Source organism: Neofelis nebulosa, chromosome 12 (assembly GCF_028018385.1).
Source record: "Neofelis nebulosa isolate mNeoNeb1 chromosome 12, mNeoNeb1.pri, whole genome shotgun sequence".
In the NCBI taxonomy this organism is placed as follows: domain Eukaryota; kingdom Metazoa; phylum Chordata; class Mammalia; order Carnivora; family Felidae; genus Neofelis; species Neofelis nebulosa.
Genome location: NC_080793.1, coordinates 33,724,513 through 33,742,636, shown reverse-complemented (window position 1 = coordinate 33,742,636; position 18,124 = coordinate 33,724,513). Strand labels below are relative to the sequence as shown.

Genomic DNA, 18,124 nt, shown 5'->3' with positions numbered 1-18,124 from the left:
GTTGGGAGGGGCAGAGAGAGAAGGAGACACAGAATCTGAAGCAGGCTCCAGGCTCTGAGCTGATGCAGGGCTTGAACCCACAAACCGTGAGATCATGACCTGAGCTGAAATCGGACACTTAAATGGCTGAGCCACCCAGGTGCTCTCCCAAACACACATTCTTAAAACCAACAAATGTGGTGATCAAAATGTAAAGGAAATTAAAAATGAATAATCTCTGGTAGACTGTTTTCTGCTAAGAGTACAAAGAAAAAAAAAAAAGTCTACCGAATGAGCTCAACTTCAAACTTTTTCTTTTCGTGGACTCTCCAGACCCCAGAGCAAGAACCTCTACCACTGTTGAGGCCTTCCTGGACACCTGAGGCGGCAGGAAGACCTCCTAGCATGCCAATCCTTCCAAGTAAGTTAAATCACCTAGAAAAATGCCTCCCCGCCCCCCACCCCCACCCCCAGGAGCCCAACAACACAAACCTGAAGGCAGCAGGGTAGAGGACAGAGCACCAGATGTGGCAGTCTGAGGACAGTTGAGTCCCCATTCTACCGCTCCCTAGTGGCGGCATCCCAGGCAGGGCCCCTTGCTGTCGGGTGTCCTATCTATAAAATGGGGACAGTAGGACATTTTGAGGCTGTGATGAGGCTCAACCCGAGATAATGAACGGGGTGACACTGTGCAAACTGCAGAGGGCTAAAAAATAAACAGGAGGGATGACAGCAATGTCATTATTAAACACTACCTTAGCCTTAATTGCCTGAGAAACGAGGTCAGGGAGAGACAGGGTTCCAGCACTCTGCCTCCTACTTAGGAGGGAGCCATAGATGATGAAAACCATAATTGTTCCCTGTATCCACTGCTGATTGAAGATGATGATAATAATTGCCCCTTAAAAACCCCTGAGCTTCAAAGGACCTGCCTGATAATTCTTAAAAGGGAAAAAGCGAATGGCCATTAAGAGTAGAAAAAAAGTGTTCAGTCTATCTAGTAGTTAAAGAAATACAAATTAAAACAAGGCACACTTTTTAGCCTCTCAAATTAATAAAAATTTAAAAACAAACTGATAGCACTCAATACTGGCAGGGATTCACTGATGCTGGAACCACACTGCCACAGCTGATGGGGATGTTCACTGGCTCTTTCTGGAAAGTAATTCAGGAAGAAGTGCCATATACCTTGATTTAGACTCTTTGACTCCAAAATTCCACTTTTAGACATCTATTCGGAGGAGATAATTAGAAAGCCTTATACACAAAGTTGCCCACTGCAGCACTATTAATAGAAAGTTTGGATAGCTACATATCCAACAAGTAGGGATTCAAGATAAAGTAATTTTAGTATATCCATACAAATTTATCATATTAAAAAGAATTTTTAATGACATGGGTAACTGCATATACTTAATGTTAAACGAAGAAAGTAGGATGTAAAATTATAGATCCAAATTTATCTCAGCCACGGAGAGAAAAACATTTGGCACAAAACACTGCAGTGATCGTCCCAAATGTGAAAAGCATTGGCCTCTGGGTGGTTGGATCGTGACTTCTTTAAAAAGTCTTTTCACCTTTTTGGCACTGTGCAAATTTAGCAAAATGAATGTGCACTGCTTTGATGATCACAAAAAAATGGCAATACAGAGAAGCAAGGCTTAAGACCAACCAAAGGTGAAATGCAGGTGAGATTTCTGATTGACCTTCTCCAACATATAAACCATTTCAAACTAATAAGCGGTCTCAAGTACATTATCACAACTTGAATACTGGAGGAGGAAGGTTCACCCAGATCTATGACTTGTAAGACTGAGGATCCATACTGCTTTGCTGATATTTTTATGGCCAAGTTAGGTTTTTTTGGCTTATATTTGTTTTAAAAAAAAAATCTTAAGCTAAAATGTTCAAACTATTTTTGATTGTGCAAGAAATACATTTTACATCACAACCTTGTTATGGGCAAATATATACAACTGAAACAAATTTACCCTCCTACCTGCAAAGAATGTTGATATTTTCTACCCTATTCTGTTTTTAAGCTGCTGGTGGGGTCCCTGGGTGGCTCAGTCGGTTAAATGTCCAACTTTGGCTCAGGTCATGATCTCATGGTCCGTGAATTCAAGCCCCACATCAGGCTCTGTGCTGAGAGCTCGGAGCCTAGAGCCTGCTTCAGATTCTGTGTCTTCTCTCTGCCCCTCCCTGACTTGCACCCTGTCTCTCTCAAAAATAAACAAACGTTAAAAAACAATAATAAAAATAAATAAAAAGCTGCTGGTAAACCGCTAGATTGAGTGCACAACCCTCGTGCCTGGCAAGCTGTGGACTACAGCCATTAAGACATTACAACACTAGCGGGCAAGGAAATCTGGGCCTCCATTCTCTCATGGGTCCTCTCATGGGTCCTCGAATGTGTATAGAGCATCTGAGCCACTAGTGGGTACTCTCCTGGCTGAGGTTGGGTTGCAAAAGAAAAAGTATGAACATTGAAGGGAGAGTTGGTGCCCTACAGCAATCCAGAAAGAGGCAGGAGGCCCTGAAGTCAGAGTGAGGCAGGTCCAGCCCAGAACAGCTGAGGGCCAGGGCATCGGAAAGCCATCCAAAGGGCTCCAGAAAGCTACGTCTGGCCTGCGGAGAAGCAGTACATAGCTCCAATGGGAACCCCCACGTAGTACAGAAGATAAACCTGTTTTGGTAATATTTAGCATTGTCCCAGTCATGTTTTTGTTCTATGGCACACTGTGATACATGGTGCTCACTTCCACAGGACTTTGTTTGGTGGCTCAGAACTTCGCTCTGCACCCGCTTCCATGCGGAATCACCTGACTTTGAGGGTGGGCGTTGCCCGTGGGAAGAATGTGGCTGGGACAGAGCAGACCCTCAGTCTGGCAGGTTGGAAGCACCCAGGTCTCCTGGTTGGGAGCTGATCAGCTGGTGCCCCCAAATATCACTCTTATGGAAGGAATGTGTCCCCCCGCCCCCCAATTCATATGGTGAAACCCTACCCCCGGTGTGATATATGAAGAGGTGGGGCCTTTGGGAGGTGACAGCGTTTAGATGAGGTCATGAGGGTGGGGCTCCCATGATGGCATCAGTGCCCCTATAAGAAGACAGCACTGGCTTCCCTGTTCCCTGCCGTCTGAGGACACAATGAGAGGTTGGCAGTCTGCAATATGGAAGAGGACTCTCACAGATATCGACCACGCTGGCAGCCTCCATGCTGTGAGAAATAAATTCCTGTTGTTCACAAGCCACCCAGGACATCGTCCTTTGTCATGCAGCCCGAACCAAGACCACCACCACCAGCTGTCCTGCCTTTTGCTTCTCTAGACTGGGCTTTGTCTGGTACAGGATGCAGACTGTTACAGAAATAGAGTATGGGGGCAATGAGTTTGAGAGAAAAAGAAAAAAGGTCCCAGTTTGTACGAATATTAAGAAAAATGTTCTCCTGTGGACTGAACCTGAGCTCTTCCACTCTATGGCAGCAGTTAAGCTTCCTGAGATTTTCAAGCCAGCCCAGTCTGCCTCTTATCTGGGATCCCAGACCACAAAGGCCATGGCTGCCAAGGGCAGAGGGGAGGTTCTGGAAGCATTCGCAGCTACTATCTACCACGCCCTGGGCCGGGCTCTGGCGGCATCCAGCTCCTGGCCTGTCCCCCCACACCTTCCATGGTCCTCACTGGCCCTACATCTAGTACCTTACCTGTCTTTGCTTGACCGGCTTGGCTTGCCCCACCACCCTCCTCTCCTTGGCTCGCACATCTGGCCCCTGGAGGCCACAGCATGAAGGGTCCTGTAACCCCTGAGCCACATCCACATCACTCACCTACCTCCTCCCCAAAGCCCTTGCCCTTACTTGACTGGGTCCCCCTCAGCCACCCTGAGGGCCTTACTTGTCCCCTTCGGCCTCCCCTCACACCAGACTTCTTGCTCTCAGCTTCCACACTTTTTTAGTTCTTGAGATGCACCACACACCCTCTCACCACAGGGTCTTTGCACATGTGTGTCCCTCCTCCTGGTCTGCACTCTTTTAGCCCTCTACCCCATGGTTCCCATCTTTCTTCAGATCCCAGCCCTCCTGCCACTCCCTTGGGAATGTCTTCCAGGACCTTGCCTTTCCAGCCCCCGCTTGAAGTCCGGAGCTCCCCTTAATGAGCACTGAGTCAGAGCAGCAGAGTAGTCAGCACACAAACTCTGGGTTCCAGTTCTGGCTCTGCCACTTACCAATTATGTGATTTTAGGCAAGTTCCTTAACTGCTCTGTGCCTCAGTTCCTTCATCTATGAACCGGAACTGGCCTCAGTGGCTTCCGTGAAGTGAAATGTATGACTAGATGTGACAGGCTCAGAGCAGGGGTGGGCGCAAAGTGTGCTCAGTGCTCAACACCCACAGAGTGCCTGGGACACGGCGGAGAGGCGAGGGTTATTTTTCAGGATGAAATTAATGCTCCAAAGACTCTGGTGCTTGCTCCGGTTGATCGGTGCCCCATGAGCCACCCGGGTGTGCCCTTCCTACCAGCCCAGACTGGCCTACCTCCTGCAGCCCCCATGCCTGCCTCCCCCCCTCCCCCCCTCATCTACAGTGGAGCAGAAGCGGTGCTGGCTGGGGGCCAGGGCTCACCGTCCGTCTCTGAGCCTCAACTTCCCCATCTTAAAGGGAGGCGGCCCAGGCCCACGTTACAGGTGAGCAGTGTTTGGGAACAGGCTACTAAGAGCAGAAGAAGAACAGACAGTAAAGACTAAAGGAAAATGCAAGCGCTGGAAGCACTGCCAACTGAACCACTCTGAAGGACCCCCTCACAGCCTATGAACAGGCAAAATAATCACGACGACGGCAGCAATAAAAACCACCACCCCCGACCCCGGCAGGGAGGCCCGGAGCCACCCCCATGCAGCTCTGTGCTGGGGGAACACAGGAAGAAGACCGGGGTGCAGGTCCTGCCTCGCCTTCCCGCCCACCTCTCCACCTGGGCACACCTCCCTCCCTGGGGCTCCGCTCCCTCGCCAGCCAGCCAGCAGCCAGCCGGACAAGGGAAGTGTGGGGACACGGCCTCCTCAGATTTACTGGGGAAGTGTACGTGAAGTGTCTTGTGAATGACAAAGTGCTACATGAATATTTATTTGCTGTTGGTGCTCTAAGTCTGTTCAATATTTGCGTGCACACCCGGCAAAACACACAAAGAACCATGAGACCGGTCACGCTCTCTGACATAACCTCGTACTGTGGAACACAGCCTGAGGAACAAAACAACAGAAGAAAAAGGAGCAAGGCAGAGACATCCATTATGGTGCTATCTGTAATGGCAAAACCCCAGACACGACATGACTGTCTTACAAGAGGGGGACCGTCAGGCAAAGCGTGACAAAGCAACAGGTAAGCAAGTCGTACACACTGTTGGAGTGAGACAGAAAAGTCCATCCTGCGTTAGAGAAAAAAGCAAAGCTCAAGGGAGCTTGAATAGCCCAACAGCAACTGTCCTACTAAGGTCTGCAAAGTGAGTGGTGACCCACTTCTCACGTGGTTTTTAATTGTTTTCACATGTATGCCTTTGGGGGGGGGGTGGGAAGCACGGTTCATCTTTAGTTTAAAGCTGATGAGACAGAAATTTAACATTAGACAAAAATGCAGGATGCCAGCAACAACAGTGACTGACGGGTCTGTGTGTACCAGGGGCGCTGGCAACAGCCAGTGTCCCTGGCCATCTCAACAGATGAGGAAAGCAAGACTCAGAGAGGTGACTTCTACGTAATACGGCAAGTAAGGGGAGGAGTGGGTTCACACCCAGGTGGGCCTGACTCCAGGGCCCCTATTAAACAAGGGCTCCGTTTCCATTGTACACTGGAGGGCAATACCCAGCCATGTGGGTTGAAATTACTGCAGGGAATATTTTAGCTGAATCTATGGGAAGGGACAGGAAGAGGAACAGGGAGGTAGTGAGTGCTCGGTCATGAGAAGCATGCACAGGGGGCCATCCTCTGCCAGATGTTCCAGAGGAGATGAAATCAGACCATAAACATCCTTGGGAACACTGAGGGCCTGGGATCCTAGGTAGTGAAGCTCTCCACTGGAAAAAAAGATTGAGAACAATACCTTGCCTGCATTCAGTTCAGAAATTGCTGCCAAAATCTGCTGCCTGGACCCATCTGTCTTAATACCCAGCTCCTTCAAGTCGCCGTCGGTAAGCGTGAGGAATGCTTCCATATCCACCTGGAAAGAGAGAAGGGGGATTTGCTACCATCTGCTTGACGCCACACCTCTTTTTTCCAACCACAACAGAAATATCTTGATTATGGACTATTAGTGTTTATTAGTAGTGAGTTAATGATGATTTACTACTTCCAATTCCTGACTTTATGATGAAAGTTTAGTTGAAAGTATTATGAAGGACTAACTCTCCTCAGCTCTAGGGCTGGGAATTTCAGGACAGGTGCATTTTGGAAAGACCGTGACCATTTAACAAGGAAGGAGAGTTCCGAGACAGTGACGTGGGTGGCCAGAGTGGTGCAAATCCAAATCCGCTGTTAGAAATTTGGCTCCAATGTTGCTACACTTCTGATGACATTGGGAGCTGCACAGAAAAGGTGCACACATGGCGGTACTCACCACGTTTCCCCCCAGAAGACAAGGGAGATGCAGACTGTGGAAAGACAGAGAAAATAAACAAGCAGAAGCGATAAAGGGAAGAAGGGCCATGGAGAACTGAAGCGGAGGAGGGCTCAGAACAAGGGCCACTCAAAGCCATACGACCCTTGGCTTCTAATGGTGAAATCCTAAAATTCCTGCTTGGGCCTCAGCTCCAGGCGAAAAATTAATGGGCCTCCCTGCTATACAATGGATATGTTGCAGTCTGTCCTTCTAAGGTCAGATGTGGCTTGGAAGAAGCAAGCACACCCACCCTCACACACACAGGGTGGAGGACAGCCCTACACACCCCAGATCTGTCCTGGAGTCTCACTGTCAGGTGGGGATGGGGAAGACACAGACCAAGTCGTGTACACCTTGCAACGTAAGGTGAGTATACTACTATTCCCCATTTGGGGGCAGGGAAACTGAGGCATGGAGAGATTCAGTTCCCAAAGTCACGTGATGAGTCAGTGAAAGCCAAGATTTGAACCCAGGCAGTGGGCCCCAAGAGTCCTTGCTCTTCTCCATGGGCTCATGTCACCCTACGATGCTGCAGCCACCGTCCCAGTGTTCCCTCCCGGGATTCCCAAGGGCAGCGGCCTCCTTGTTAATAGCACTTGATGCTCCCTAAGAATGAACAGGTTCTGTCATCTGTACAGGCTCTCCAGTATTAGACCCCAAAATGGCAGTCATCTGGGAGAGGTGGAAGGGCTCTGGCCACCCACAGTCTCATCTCCAGCCCGTGCCAGGGTGAGGAAGCACACACGGACAAACAGAGCCTCAAGTCCCACCTACTGCCTGGGGGCCCCAGGCAGGTACCTCACCTCCGTTTCCCACCTGAAATGTACGAATTCTCTCACCATCTCACTTACAGGTGGTTGTAGGTTCTACAGGGAGTTTACGCAAAGCTTTGCAAACTACGTTTATAAATTATAAAGATACTATAGTTTTATGTTATATTATACTGGTGCCATTCAAAGTAAAGTTGCCTGGGTGGCTCAGCTGGTTAAGCATCGACTTCAGCTCAGGTCATGATCTCACGGCTTGTGAGTTCAAGCCCTGTATCGGGCTCTGTGCTGACAGCTCAGAGCCTGGAGCCTGTTTTGGATTGTGTCCCCCTCTCTTTCTTTTCCTCCCGCGCTTGTGCTCTTGTCTCTCTCTCTCAAAAATAAATAAACATTAAAACAAATTAAAAAAAAAAAAAACTTCTGTAACTTTTTGAAAATCCTTATTCCTTCATTTTTTTTTAATGTTTATTTATTTTTGAGAGAGAGAGAGAGAGAGAGAGAGAGAGAGAGAGAGAGAGAGTGAGTGAGTGGGGGAGGGGAAGAAAGACAGGGAGACAGAATCCAAAGCAGGCTCTAGGCTCTGAGCTATCAGCATAGAGCCCGACACGGGGCTCAAACTCCCAAACCTTGAGATCATGACCTGAGCTGAAGTCAGCCACTTAACTGACGGAGCCACCCAGGTGCCAGCCCCCACCCCCGCCACGTTAGCCATTCACTTTAAAAGCAGGCTTTGTTTTATGTTCCCCCTTAGATACTGAACAAGATTTTTAAAATTTTTCTTCAAGACATTTGATGTATGTAGAAATAACACAATTTTTTTTGAGAAATTTCTCCTATCTTTCCTTCTCTATTTTAACCATCATTTTACTTTCCTGGATAAAAACAAACCCTGAACCACGTGTGAGCTGGTGGAGAAGGGTCTGCTCCCTTACGAGCCCCAAGCTCTCTGAGGTACAGGCATTATCCGTTTCCCTGTGTCTCTCTGGGACATGACAGCTCACACGGGATGGAGGGCCTCACAGAACGGGTGGCATGGTTCTGACAGAAACTGCCTGCCCCTGGCAGTGCCAGACACGCCCCTCTCCCCACACACCCACCCCCAGCCCGTCCCCACAGCCAGCTCCTCAGCACCTCTCTGCCCTCTTGCCCGGGGCCTCCCCATCCCGGCCTTCTAACTGGAGTCTCCCTCCCTGTGAGTCTGCCCCTAACTCCCCTACCGACCCTGGGCCACCATCCACGCCACAGGCCAGAGATCTTGCTGGCCCTCGTCTGCCTCCAGACTGTGGTTCAGAGGGTCACGTCCATGCTGGCCAGGCCCTCTCTGCTCCAGAGGCGCCAGCCTCAGTCAGGCCCTGGCCAGGCCAAAGTGCTGCTGGTTCTCTGCACATGTCTGCTCCCTTTTCCCAGGTGCCCTTCTAGCCCCACTCCCCTCCCTCAAAGCGCAGTTTATGCTCAGCTGAGGTCTCCTCTGGCCCTCACTCTATAGGCCCCTTCCTTGGGCTCCCAGAGTGCTCTGGCTGTTTCTCCCTATCCCAGGGTCAGGCACTGGCAGAAGGACTGGTAGGGGACAGCGACCTGAGTAGCATCTGCTGACTGAATGACCACATCGATCAATATTCTACTGCATCCCCATCTGCACTGATCTTCTCAGTCTCTGACCTCTGTCAACCCTGGGGGTTGCCAAATCCTCACAGCTCATTTTAGTTGGAGAAGCCAGAGACTGAATTCTCCTCATGTGAACACTTCTGAAGGGTTAGCAGGATGCGGCAGAAACATCTGTGTCCTTTCAATATTCATGCCCTACTTTTTTTTTTAGTAATAGAATCCTAGTTGTCAGCTAGGCACATTTCCATGAAGCTAAACTACTGTATTTCTGAGTTTCCCTTGCATATGAGTATGTCAATTGACAAACTTCTGGCTAATGAGATATAAGAAGGTTTACGGTACTTTGAGGAAGTCTCTCTAAAAAAGGAGAGCATGTGTCTTTTTGCTTCCATCTCCTTGCATCCTGGTGCCTAGAATGTGGATGTAATGGCCGGAGCTCTAGCAACCATACTGGACTTTGAGGATGAGGGCCACACACCCTAGTGATGGTGGAGCAGGGAAGCTAGAAGGAGCTTAGATGACTCACTTCAAAACTTTTTCTGGGGAAAAAAAAAACCTTCCATTTTGTTTAAGATACTATTATTTGGGGATTTTCCAATATACGCAGCCAAATCCATCCTAATATAAGTAGAGAGATGAAAATTACTAGTCTGTCTTCAGTTTCAAAATCACAAGATGAGAAAATGTATTAACTTCATTCCTCTTCCAAATTCTCAACACGGACTAAAAGCATATAATAATAGGGAGAAATTTTTACCAGCCTTGGAAGTGAGGGAAAATTTCTATCTGTATGCCAGGTTCTTCAAGGAATTTCTTAAGGGACTAACAAGTGCCCTGCAGCTGTGGGGATGGGTGAGGAGGTGAGGGCAGGGGCAATCAAGGGTGTTAAAACCTGAGTCCCATCAAAGCCTTCGAGGGAGCATGGGGTCTCCGGGTGGATAGACAGCAAATCTCACACAGTGCTACCTAGCTCGTATGTTGTCCAGAGAGGGGCTAAGCACAGGGGCGGGGGGACTGCTGAGCTGGCTCCTAACAAGGGCACTGGCTCAGCTAGCCTCACAGTACCTCACACACACAGAAACCCTCTGGCCACTGGTTCCCAGCACCCCTTCCAACAGTGCTGTCTCAGGACTCTGCACATTCCCAGCCCCAGAGACCGTGGAGACTTTCAAGTGGGTGGGTTAAGACCACAGCAAATCTGCATGGTCCGCTTTCCGCCTTCCCTTTAAAACTCTGAAAGCCTCCCATTTCATCTGGAACATACCTCAGTTCCCTACAAGGGACAACTGCAAGAACCGGAGGATGGTGAGTGACAGGTATGCCCCAGACATGCCAGCTCCAAAACTGGGAGGAAGCCAAGAACTCAGAACTACCGTTGCCTTGTGAAACAGACATGGCCCTGGAGACGTGTTCTCTGTATACTCCAGGAGGGTATGGAACGGATGAAACAAAAGCAGGCAGCCATCAGCACACAGGAAAGACTTCTTGGCGATGAGAAAAAGTCACTACTGAAGTTTAAAATGCCAAAGACGCAGGGAGGACACACTGGATATGGCAGAAAAGCAAATGGAGGAAGGAAGCCACTGCACTCTGTCTGCTTCTTAAAGCCAAGTACAAACTCCTCAATAGCATCGCAAGCCTGTCAGGGACACTGAGTGGTTGTTGTGATTGCTACTGTAATTATGACAGCTGTCATGTACTCAACCAGGCAGAATATTCTAAACCAATGGTGGTACCCTGGTGGCTAGTGGGCCTGCAGAGGAGTTTTATTTGGCCAAAACAGAAGTTTTTTTTTTTTTTAAACAACTTATTGAGATATAATTCACTTATTGTACAATCCACCCATTTAAAGTATACAACCCATAGGGAATATAGTCAATGCTACTGTACTAGCGACGTGATGGGACAGATGGTAGCTACCCTGGTGGTGAACACAGCATAAAATATAAACTTGCCAAACACTATGGTGTACACCTAGAACTAATGGAACATTGGGTGTCAACTATGTGCAAATCACAAAATTTTTTAATTAAGAAAATGAAGTGTATGATCCAATGATTTTTAATATATTCAGAGCTGTGCAACCATCCCCACACTCAATTTTAGAACATTTTCATCACCTGCAAAGAGAAACCCACCCCCAGATAAGCAGTCACTCCCCCCAACCCCGTTCTGTGCTCCCCCACTCCCTGGCAACCACTAATTACTCTCTGTCTCTACAGAGTTGCCTATTCTGGACACTTCTTATAAATGGAATCATACCATATGTGGCCTTTTGTGACTGGCTTCTCCTCGGCATCATGTGTTCGAGGTTCCTTCATTTTGTAGCGTGTCAGTGTCTCCTTCCTTTTTATGGCCGAATTATATTCCATTGTATAGCACTAACAAATCTGGCCATTCACCAGCTGATGGACATCTGAGTTGTTTGCCACTTGGTGGCTATGAGGAATACCGTGGCTGTGAGCATTCGTGTGCGAGTCTCTGTGTGGACATATGTTTCAGTTCTCTTGGGCATATACCCAGGAGTGGGATTGCTGGGTCACATGGTAATTCTATGTTTAACATTTTGAGAAACGGCCAAACTGCAGAACAGTATTTTTTTTGCAAAAAAAAAATGTGATTGTGAGTGCTTTTAAGCACTCAGATTAACACAGAGCCTACATGCAGACACTTAGCATAGATTCATTAGGATTTGCTTATGACCCTCTTTAAACCTGAAAGCCGGTCAATCACCTTCGACAGAAGTGCGTGCAGGACAGACACAAACTTCACTAGCGAGAGCGGTGCTCGAGATCACAAAATTCTGTTCCAACAGAACAAGCCATAAGGTCCCGGGATCTCACTGCGGTGAACTGCACTAAGTGTGCTGAACACAAATTCCGCCTGCCGTCTCAGGGAGAGAGATCAATTAGGCTTGCAGGATGAACACCCACATGTGTGAGACCATTTTCTTTTATGGTAAGATTTAGATGGACATTCAAAAATAACATCCTTACCTCTTGCTCCTCAAAAATGGGCTGATACTTCTCAAGTGATAATTTCTTAAGGATTCCAGTCAGTTCATCTTCAAGAGGGAAAGATGTGAAAAGATATTTTAGAATTTGGCAAAAGGCGTCAGAACAGTGGTCTTCAAACTTTCATAAAACAGTGGCAATCCTATTTCAAATGAAATGTCACAAGAAACTCTAACACACAAAGATCTAAGCTGCACTCGTGTGAATGCGGCAGGGGGTGGGTCCGAGCCATACTTCCCCTCAGGGCAGGCCCTTGGCGTCTCCCCAGATCCAAACATGGGGGTGTGTGTGGCCAGGCTGACCCTCCAGTGGTTGCAACCCCCAAGTTCTCAGAGTTCTAGCTGCTAGGACTAAAACTCCACTTTCTGTCCAAGAATGGTTTTTAATTATGATTTCTTGACTGCTGGTAGCTGCACCTGCAGCAAATGCTAATGCCAGCAAGTTGTCAGCGAGGCGGAGAACAAACTTAAGAGAACAAGCAGGTGGCTTCAGACCAGAACTGGAGTTTGGCTCAGTGTGAGGAGGCTGTGGGCTTCCTGAAGGAAGGACAGACACATCTGAGTGGAACAGCAGAGCCAGAGGGGCACAGAGCAGGAGAAAACAGAAGATTTTGGATATCATGATTTCAGAGCAGGGAGGGTGAAGAAAGGAGACAAGACTAGCATCTGGGTGGGGGTGGGGGGGGTAGTTTGAAAAAATATTCATTCACACATTCAACAGGGATTTACCAGTCCAGACATTAGGGACTCAATAAAGACCAAAAGAGATAAGCAGGCTGCCAGGCCAAAGGCACTGAGGAAGGATGGAAGGGGGCAGGGGAATATCACAGGGAATGGGAGAACATTATTTATTATAGAGAGTGGTAAGGGAAGGTCTCCTTTATATAAGGTAACATTTGAGCAGTAAATGGAGTGAACTGCATAATACCAAGGGAAAGATCACCAGGCAGTATTCAGGCAGAAGGAACAGCAAATACAAAGGTCTTGGGGCAGTGGGTGCAATTCACAGAAGAGGGACTGGAGATTAGGAGGTCTGAGTTCCTTTTTTTTTTTGTAACATTTGTTTTTGATAGAGAGAGCACAAGTGGGGGAGTGGGGCAGAGAGAGAGGGAGACACAGAATCTGAAGCAGGCTCCAGGCTCTTGAGCTGTCAGCACAGAGCCCGACGCTCGAACCCACAAACCACGAGATCATGACCTGAGCCGAAGTCGGACGCTCAACCGACTGAGCCACCCAGGCGCCCCTGAGTTCCTTCTTTAATTCATTCATTCAAGAGTGGATACCAACACACCTACTACACGCTGGGAGTACAAGGATGGCAAGGTCCATGCTGTAAAGGAGCTCAGCGTGGCTGGGAAGATAAAATGATGAGGGTGACAGCTGTTGCACCATCAGTCACCTTGTACATAGGTAACCCATTTGCTCTTTACAATGACCGTAACGATCCTATCAGTGTCTCCATTTACAGATGAGGAAGCAAGGCGGAAAAGCGTGGCTGCCATATCTTGGAGATCATGCCGCCAGTCCACGGCAGAGCAGGAATTCACACCAGTGGTCCAGCTACCAGGCCTGAAGCTACACACCGCCATCTCTCTCCTTGGTGACAAGCACTGTGATGAGGGGCATCGACAAGAGGGTCTGGGGACAGAGAGGACAGCTGACCCACTTGAAGGACCGGAAAAGGCTTCACGGAAGAGTACTACTGCGCTAGGCTGTACGAGACGAATCGAGTCCCAGGCCACACTGAACCCACTGTTGCTCCGTGGCACCAAACCTTTGCTCGGGCTGTTCCCACCACACACAGTCTTTCTCCGTAGTGGAGGGCCGGGAAATGGTTAGCAACCGGCTCTCTGAGGGAAAACGTATGTAGGGAGGTAGGTACATAAGATTACTGTAGATTTTACTGATATAAAGGACGTATAGCACACAATTTATGTATAATAATAAACTACACAAGACTGTTTCTTATAGATCCCATGCAGCCAATGCTTGCGTTGCATTTGAGGCACCTCACTGAACACTTTCACTGATTTTTCCCTTCCTCTTGAGTCCACAGCCAATGAGTATAGTTCCAACAGGGATGCCGCTGGGGAGTTCCGCGGATGGGAACACGTAAGAGGAAATGAAACAATGAAGACGCATATTGGAATTTCATGTGAGCAACTCTGCTGAATGAGATAATGGTTTTAAAATCCTGGAAGAACACTGTCGCAATTTTTTTGTGCTAGCCACAATATGACAGACACACTTTTAACCTTCATCTGCAATATGGGCATTTTCTCCATCACTGTCCAGATTACATCTAGATGGTCTATGAGATAGTAAACCGACCCCTGATTGGTGGCATTTGCTGATGTCATGGAGTCAGTACCCTGCTCCTGGATGATTTTAGGCTAACGACACAACTAATGTTCCTGAAAGTGAAACGGAGAAGGGACGTGTGTAGTAGCACATCATGACATAGTATTCCTACGGCATAAACAGCACAAGTATTAGCAAAATGTACTAATAAATAACAACATTTTGTTTTAAGTACCCCATACCTTTATATTGAACATAATTTAATTATATAAGTTCATATAATTTGACTTTTTCTTTCTTTTCTTTGGCTTCTTTATGTATTTGTTGTTGTTGTTGTTGTTGTAATTTGACTTATAATGGCTGTGTTTCATCACTGGTTTAGACATCTCCTGTAGATTCAACGATGGACTCTGGCCCACCGGCCTGGCCTGAGTGCCTGCTCTTCAGTGAAGCCTGTGCCATGGCACTCCATGCCTGGCTGATAACACAGATTTGACCCCATTTGTGTGGTGGTTACTTAAATGTATTGTGCTGAATGCAGCTGAATCCCCACCCTGACTGAGCTAACCCAGCACAGATTAAGGCACCCGGGACACAGGCTTCACCACTCCCCATAGAGGGGGCCGGAGGGGCCGCAGGAGGAAAGACAGGGCAGGGCAAAGGCTTGCATGTGGTCCTCGACTGGGGCAAAGTGTTTCCCAGAAGAATGTCATAAAAAGTAGCTGTCTGGGGATGGACTGCAGGTCTGTCCTTTGATAGTCTCATGCCCACGGGACAAAGGTCTTGCTGCCTCCAGACCCAGGAACTCTGGAGGGGAAAACTAGGCTTTCTACACCAGGGAAATTAAAAAGAAATTGCGGTCAGGTCCTCTTCTGTTTTATCCCAACCAGGGCTTGCAAACCTTTTTAAATAATGAGAGAGAGGGAAAAGAGTGGGCATGGACAGTGCATACAGACTGCCACGGTCTCAACTCTTTTTTGGAAAAAGTGGGGGGTACAAATACCTAACTGAACTTCTAAGAGTTGGATTCCTGGAAGCCTCCAAGGTGGGAGAATTCATGACTGCACGTAGAAAACACGGTTAGGGAGGAACAGGGTTGCTAGTGAATCTCTGAAGCTTTTATATATGGTTGCACTAGATATCACAAAACAATAAAAGCAGCCCCCAAATAAAGAGGATGCCAATGGCAGCATGCATTACCAACTCAGTCCAGACCACAGCCTGTGCGGCTGATTTCAACCTATCACCTGCTGGGCACTTATCACCTGCTGGGCACCTTCCTCCAGGCAGCTGCGGGGAGACACCTGCAGCTGTGTCTGGGAGGCCCTGGCACACCTGACATTTCTCTCCTCTCTGAACACTATTACTTGGCTTGCACCTGCCTGGGTCCCATCTCTCCTCATAACTCTGCTCCCCCTCTCCCCCCGCCTCCCCCCACTGCCAGGACCACCAGAGGGCAGTTCAAGGGACAGGATTCTTCATCTCCTTTTGTCTTTTATATCTTCCTATCTTTATCTGGGGCCTCCCAGCACACCTCCACTCCATCGTCCTTTCTGCATCTTCCCCACAGGAGGGACCTGCACTTCACCCACACAGGTTCTAAAGTTCTCCTGGTTACAGAGGACAGCTACTGTTTCTGCTTGCCCACCATCCCTCCCCTCCTCCTTCTGGAAACAGCACTTTGATTTTCCTTTGAGGAGTCCCCTCTCTCCTGCTCCCAATCTACAAAGTGTCAGCAGGGCAGACCCTGAGCCCAGCTACAAAGGCAGACATGTGACCTGCACCCAGTCAATCAGCACGTTCCACTGCCACAGACGCACAGTGAAGGATACACAGATGTCCCGTCATTATAAATAGAGATGAGGCAGGCCAATGACGTTTACCCCAGGATTTTGCTGGACCTACTAAGAAAGAAGCACTCTTTCTGCTGGCGTTGCTAAGTTAGCAGGAGAAGTAAGCAAGCCTGAAGTTCATGGGGGACAACTTTGCCACCGCCTAGAGACAGCCTACCTAAGATATGGAGAGAAACACACCCAAAGTACCTGGATCCACACACGCCTGAAGCACACCCTGGACACTTTCATTATATGAGCCAACAAATTATGTTTTTTGCTTTTGCTCAAACCAGTGTCAGTGGAGATTGCATTACTTGCAAATGACAGAATTCTGATCTGTACAAGGCTCAGGGAAAGGTACTTCACTGGTGTTGGAGAAGCATTTCTACAAGTGTATGTCTGTGTACGTAAACGAAACTCTACTAAGTTCAAAAACATTTTGAGGGAGCTTACCGGATGATTAGCAAAGTGAAGACAAAAATACAAGGTAGAATTGGGGAAGAATGGAGACAGGTGTTTTTGTTTGAAATTTTTAAAATGACCTAGGACCTAGGATGGCTATAGCAATGAGAGCACCTGCCAGGTCACAGAGGCAAAGAGGAAAGGCTGGCGTTTTGGGACCTTGGGGGGCTCACCTTCATCTGTGATGGTGCCGCTGCTGGAGCCCCCACTGCTCTTGGACTGCCGATGGGGCGAGGAGGACACAGAGGACTCAGCCGCGTGCCCTTTGGGCGAAGGGGAGGGCGTGAGTGTGGGGGAGGTACTTTTGGAGGTAGTGGAAGTTCCAGACAAAGGCCGTTTGCTCGTCTCCAGTTTCTGCTGAAAAGAGTAAGACAAATATGTAAGCCATCACCTGGAAGGTAGAAGTGATTAAAACAGACACCCGACAGGGAACACGGGTGATAGCTGACTCAGCAAGATATCTAAGCAGGACTATGAAATCTACTTTAAAAAAAAAAAAAAAAAACATGCAAAGCAGAAACAGTATTATCGGAACAGGGACAGGAAAATCCTGCCCTGGAGCACAGAGGCAGGGGGTAGGATGGAAAAAGTGGCACTTGAGGAGCCAGGAAGCCAGGTACTAATCCTGCCCGTAGAGCTACCAGCACTGTGTCCTTGGCCAAGTCCCCTTACCTCTCAGTTAATGCAGCTCTAAATGGAAGTGTGGCTTATAAATACACGAGGTCCCTTTCTGCTCCTGACGTTCCTTCATCTAAACCAGTCATTTCCAACTTCTCACCAAAGTACGCATCATTTTTCCCCTTTGTGTGTGTGTCATTTAGTTAAAAAAAAAAGCGTCTTTTTATTTTTAAATACTTTTAGACTTATAGAAGAGCTGCAAAGATAGAACAGAGCATTCCTGTGTATCCGTCAGCCAGCTTCCCCTGACGTTAATATCTTACATAACCGTAGCACAATCATCAAAACTAAGAAGTTAACAGCGGCACAGTACTATTAGGTAAGCTATGGACTTTACTCAGGTTTCACTGGTTATTCCACTTAATGTCCTTGTTCCAGTCCAGGATTCCACACTGCATAGACTTGCCATGTCTCTTTGACCTCCTCTGTGACAACTCAGTCTTTCCTTCTTTCATGACCTTGACACTGTGGAAGAATTGAGGTGTCTGCAAAGCATCCCTCAGTTTGGGTTTGTCTTACATTTTCTCGTAATTAGATCTGTTTATGGATTTTTGGATTAATGACCCCAGAGGTAATGAGCCATTCCTACCACATCATGCCCGGGGTCACACAGCATCCATTTCTTATTACTGATAACGTTAACCTTGATCACTTAGTTGAGGTGGTGTCTGTTGGGTTTCTCCATTGTGAAGTGATACCATTTCTCTTTATAATTAACAAATATTTGGGGTGGGGAGGAGATATTTTGAGCTAAATATCTTGTTGCTCCCACTAATTTTGGCATTCTTTGGTCGATCTTGTCTATAGCAATTACTACTGTGATGTTCTAGTGATAGGAGA

The 18,124-nt window shown here is 47.8% G+C and overlaps 1 protein-coding gene across 19 annotated transcripts in view; it reads right to left on the bottom strand.

The window, feature by feature from the left end:
* The window catches only part of ANKS6 (ankyrin repeat and sterile alpha motif domain containing 6), a 68,302-nt gene that overhangs the window by 24,232 nt on the left and 25,946 nt on the right, over positions 1 to 18,124 (bottom strand). For 11 of the 19 annotated variants that reach the window (XR_009251553.1, XR_009251558.1, XR_009251554.1 and 8 more), the window contains exons 12-14: positions 16,780 to 16,963; positions 11,992 to 12,059; positions 6,069 to 6,185 (exon numbers count right to left, since the gene is read on the bottom strand). Coding sequence is in view for 3 of the 19 variants with exons in the window: in XM_058694792.1 (XP_058550775.1) it covers positions 6,069 to 6,185; positions 11,992 to 12,059; positions 16,780 to 16,963 (369 nt within the window). In the remaining 16 variants the exon portion in view is untranslated. Of the gene's footprint in view, positions 1 to 6,068; positions 6,186 to 6,581; positions 6,616 to 10,259; positions 10,541 to 11,991; positions 12,060 to 16,779; positions 16,964 to 18,124 lie in introns of those variants that run through there. The other 8 variants (XR_009251565.1, XR_009251564.1, XR_009251563.1 and 5 more) reach the window with 5 other exon arrangements.